General features: G+C 39.5%; 1 protein-coding gene across 1 annotated transcript; it reads right to left on the minus strand.

The window, feature by feature from the left end:
* Window positions 1-1,591: 1,591 nt before the first annotated feature.
* LOC109237968 (uncharacterized mitochondrial protein AtMg00810-like) lies at window positions 1,592-3,699 on the minus strand. Its single transcript, XM_019404383.1, has 3 exons — window positions 3,652-3,699; window positions 2,258-2,380; window positions 1,592-2,161 (listed from the first exon to the last, which is right to left on the minus strand). The coding sequence occupies exons 1-3, from the start codon at window positions 3,697-3,699 to the stop codon at window positions 1,592-1,594; spliced, it is 741 nt and encodes a 246-aa protein (XP_019259928.1).
* Window positions 3,700-3,937: the final 238 nt, after the last annotated feature.

Consider the following 3,937-nt stretch of genomic DNA (forward strand, 5'->3'; position numbering starts at 1 on the left):
GCAAGCTACCTTGCGTTTACTCAGGTATCTCAGGGGTACTCTTGATTTTAGGGTTTTCTGCAATAATTCTTCTGATCTGTCCCTCAGTGTCTATTGTGATAGTGATTGGGGTTCTTGCCCGTACAGTAGGAAGTCCATCAGTGGGTTTTGCATTTTGCTAGGGGGTTGTTTAGTTGGATGGAAATCCAAGAAGCAATCTGTGGTCTCTTTGTCATCTGCAGAAGCTGAATACAGGTCCATGAGTAAGGCCAGCGCTGAAATTACTTGGGTTTGCAGGCTTCTTTCTGATTTTGGTATTCTTTCTTCTTCTCCTGTTACTCTATTTTGTGATAACCATGCAGCCATCCACATTGCTAAGAACCCTGTTTTCCATGAGCGCACAAAGCACATTGAGCTGAATTGCCACTTTGTTCGCACCAAGTTGAATGAAGGTTTGCTTCAGCTGCTTCATACTTTTAGTGCCAATCAGCTTGCTGATATGTTTACTAAGCCGTTGGGAGGAGCTCTTCATCATCTACATCTTTGCAAGTTGGGAGTTATCTCAACCTCCAACTTGCCGGGGGGTATTGAGATACAAGAAAATGCCATTACTTAATTGGGTTGTCTTTCTTTTACTATTGGGCCCTAAGCCCACATTGTATGTATTTATTTTTAATCTTTGTAATGAGTTATGGGCTGGCCCATATATAGAGGGAAAATATTCTTTTGTATATACAGACCTTCATCTCATTTTTCTAATTAGAAGAAATAATACGTCTGGAAACTTCCGTCTCTCTCTCTCTCTCTCTCTCTCTCTCCATCTAATCTTCTTCGATCTGCTTAACAATGGAGTTTTATCAAATTTCAAAAATCATAAACACTAATCAAAACCATTGTTTAACGGGCCAAACTCGTTATGATATAGATCAACCCAATTATGGTGGGATTTCCATTGAAGGAAAGCCCTACCCTCATATGAAAGAAGAGAAGGAACTGGAAGTCAGAGAGAGAAATATTATGTGAAAACAAAATGAAATAATTGTCCAACTTTATTATTCAGCACTTCTTTGCTTATATAGTTACACTTGAGATTACTATCTATGTAATGATACAATGGCTATCTAAGTAATGTAACTTGGCTAAAGTATGTAATATAAAATGAGTTACAAGTTGGGCTTGGCTACTTGGGCCTTCAACCGACTGATGGGTTATTGCTCAATATGGTTAACACCCCCCTCAAGCTTGAGGGTGCTGCAACACCAAGCTTGCCAAGAATAAAATGGTAGAGATATCCAGGAAGGGCCTTGGTCATGATATCTGCTAGTTGAGCAAAACTTGGGACAAAATGAAGAGAGATTAAACCAGCTTGAAGGCTATCCCATACATAATGACAATCTATTTCAACGTGCTTAGTACGTTCATGAAACACAGAGTTTTTGGCAATATGCAAAGCAGCCTAACTGTTGCAAAAAATAGGGACAGGGCTGGTGATAGACAAACCAAGATCACCCAAAATTCTGACTAACCAAGAGATCTCAGCAACAAATTTCCTTAAGGCTCAATATTCTGTCTCAGCAGAAGACAAAGAAATAGTTAGTTGTTTTTTGCTTTTTCAGGAAACAGGACAACCACTAAGAGTAATGTAGTACCCGGAAACAGATCTCCTAGACTGAGCACAAACTGCCCAGTTAGAATCAAAGAAAACCTTGAGATCCAAATTAGAAGAACAAGGCAGAAGTATGCCCAGATCTAGAGCATTGGACAAATACCTCAAAACATGGAGTGCAGCCATCATGTGAGGAATCTGAGGAGCCTGCAAGAAATGACTTAGGTGTTGGACTGAAAAAGCAATGTCTGGCCTAGTGTGCTGAAGAATATTCAACTTCTCAATAATTCTCCTATAACCACTAGAGTCAGAAAGAGCCTCTCCCATGTTAGCAGTGAGCTTGAGAGAAGAATCCAGGGATATAGTAACAGAACTGAAGTTCGGGCAGTTGAATTCAGAGAGTAAATTAGTGGTGAACTTAGTCTGACTGATAAGAAAGCCTTGGGAAGTGTCAGAAACCTCCAAAGGAATGCGTTTCTTGTTAGGGGGTAGTGGAACAATGTCCCAAGTATGATTGGCTTTAAGAGCCTGAAATTTCTTAACCATGGCCTCTTGCCAAGCAGGAGAGGAAGCAGCCTAATGGAAAAACTAAGGCTCATGTGAGTGCAAATCAGCAGTGGAAAGCTATGGAATATCGGAAGCAGGGGAAGAATGAATAACAGAAGAGCAAACATATTCCTTAAGGCATGTAGGAGGGCGACAAGTTCTGGTAGAATTCCTGGGAGGTGGAGTAGGAATAAGAGGGGAAGGAGTAGAAGGGTGGGGGGAAGGGGTATGAGGTGACAAAGCAGGTAACTGAGAAGGGAAAGAAGGGGCAGGAGATAAAGTAGAGGGACATAAAAAAAGGACCGAGGAGTAGACTGAGAGTTGGGCAGGGAGGATAAAGGAGGGGAGGGAGGAGTAGAAATAGGGACAAAATCAGAAAAGGGAGCTGGAAATATAGGAGTTGAGGAGGATTGAGAAGAGGAAGAATAAGGGAAGATGTGCTCATGAAACACAACATCCCTGGAGTAAAAAATTTAGGAATTGGACAAATTGAGAAACTTATAACCTTTCTTGCCACAAGGATACCCAAGAAACAGGCAGGAGATTGCCCTAGACTGAAATTGTCCTTAGCAACCTTAGGAGAAGTTGCATAACATAGACAACCAAAAGACTTAAGATGGTCATATGATGGAGGATAACCATGCAATTTCTTATAGGGTGAAATATTATTCCAAATAGTGGAAGGGAATCTATTTATGAGATAGGTGGCAGTAAGGACACAATCACCCCAAAACTTTGTAGATAGATTAGATTGGAATAGTAAAGCCCTAGAAGTTTCAAGCAAATATTTATTTCTTTCAACAATACCATTTTATTGAGGGGTGTGAGGAATGGTGTTTTGGTGTAGGATGCCTTGGGAAGCAAAAAAGAATTTTGCTTCAGAACCGCTCTCAAGTTCAAAGGCATTGTCAGATCTATAAGTTTGAACTGATGTGTGAAAGTGAGTCTTAACCATGAAGGTGAAAGCCTTAACGATAGACAAAGTATTTCCTTTACATGAAAGTAGATGAGTCCATGTTACTCTAGTATAGTCATCTACTAAGGTTAAGAAGTATTTGAATCCATTATATGTATTGGTGTGGTTGGGCCCCCAAATGTCAATATGTACTAATTGGAAAGGTGCCGAAAAATGAGTAGAACTATCATTAAAAGGAAATCTTTGTTGCCCAGCCATAGGGAAAATAGGACACAAAAATAATTGCTTAGAAGAAATTTTATTAGAAAGAAGGAGAAATACATAAACAGCCCCTCCAAGTTGTCCACAACGGTCAGTTGAACACCTCAACTGAGACCTTTTTCACTTAAATATATCACGTGTTTAAAAACTGAACTCAATAAACACCCGACCTCACCAGCCCCCGTCGCGTGTGTTACACCTCCGGTGTCTTTTATAAGAACAAATTAGAAGCTGACACGTGGAAAAAAATAAGAAATAAAGAATTAAAAACATAAAACATAAAACATAAAGGTAAATTTTCATCGTTTCTTCCGTCTAATGTCTCTCTCTCTCTCTCTCTCACCGAATAACCCATCTTCATCTCTTCGATTAAGCTTGGTTCAATTGGCATTTTTGTTGCAAAATTAAAGATTTCTTTCACTTACTATATGTGATTAGTTGTTCTTTGTTCGAATTGTAGCTTGGTTCAAGATTTATCACCTGAAGGTCATCCTAGGGTTTTGACAGTGGATTTTTTGTGAAAAGGGGAGTCAGCTGTAAAGTGGCTTCGATTATTGCATAAAGGTATGTTTATATCATGCTTTTTTCTATTTTATCGCTATATGTCTGTTATGGTGCTATTAGATTAG

The sequence above is a fragment of the Nicotiana attenuata genome, unplaced genomic scaffold, assembly GCF_001879085.1.
Source record: "Nicotiana attenuata strain UT unplaced genomic scaffold, NIATTr2, whole genome shotgun sequence".
Lineage (NCBI taxonomy): Eukaryota > Viridiplantae > Streptophyta > Magnoliopsida > Solanales > Solanaceae > Nicotiana > Nicotiana attenuata.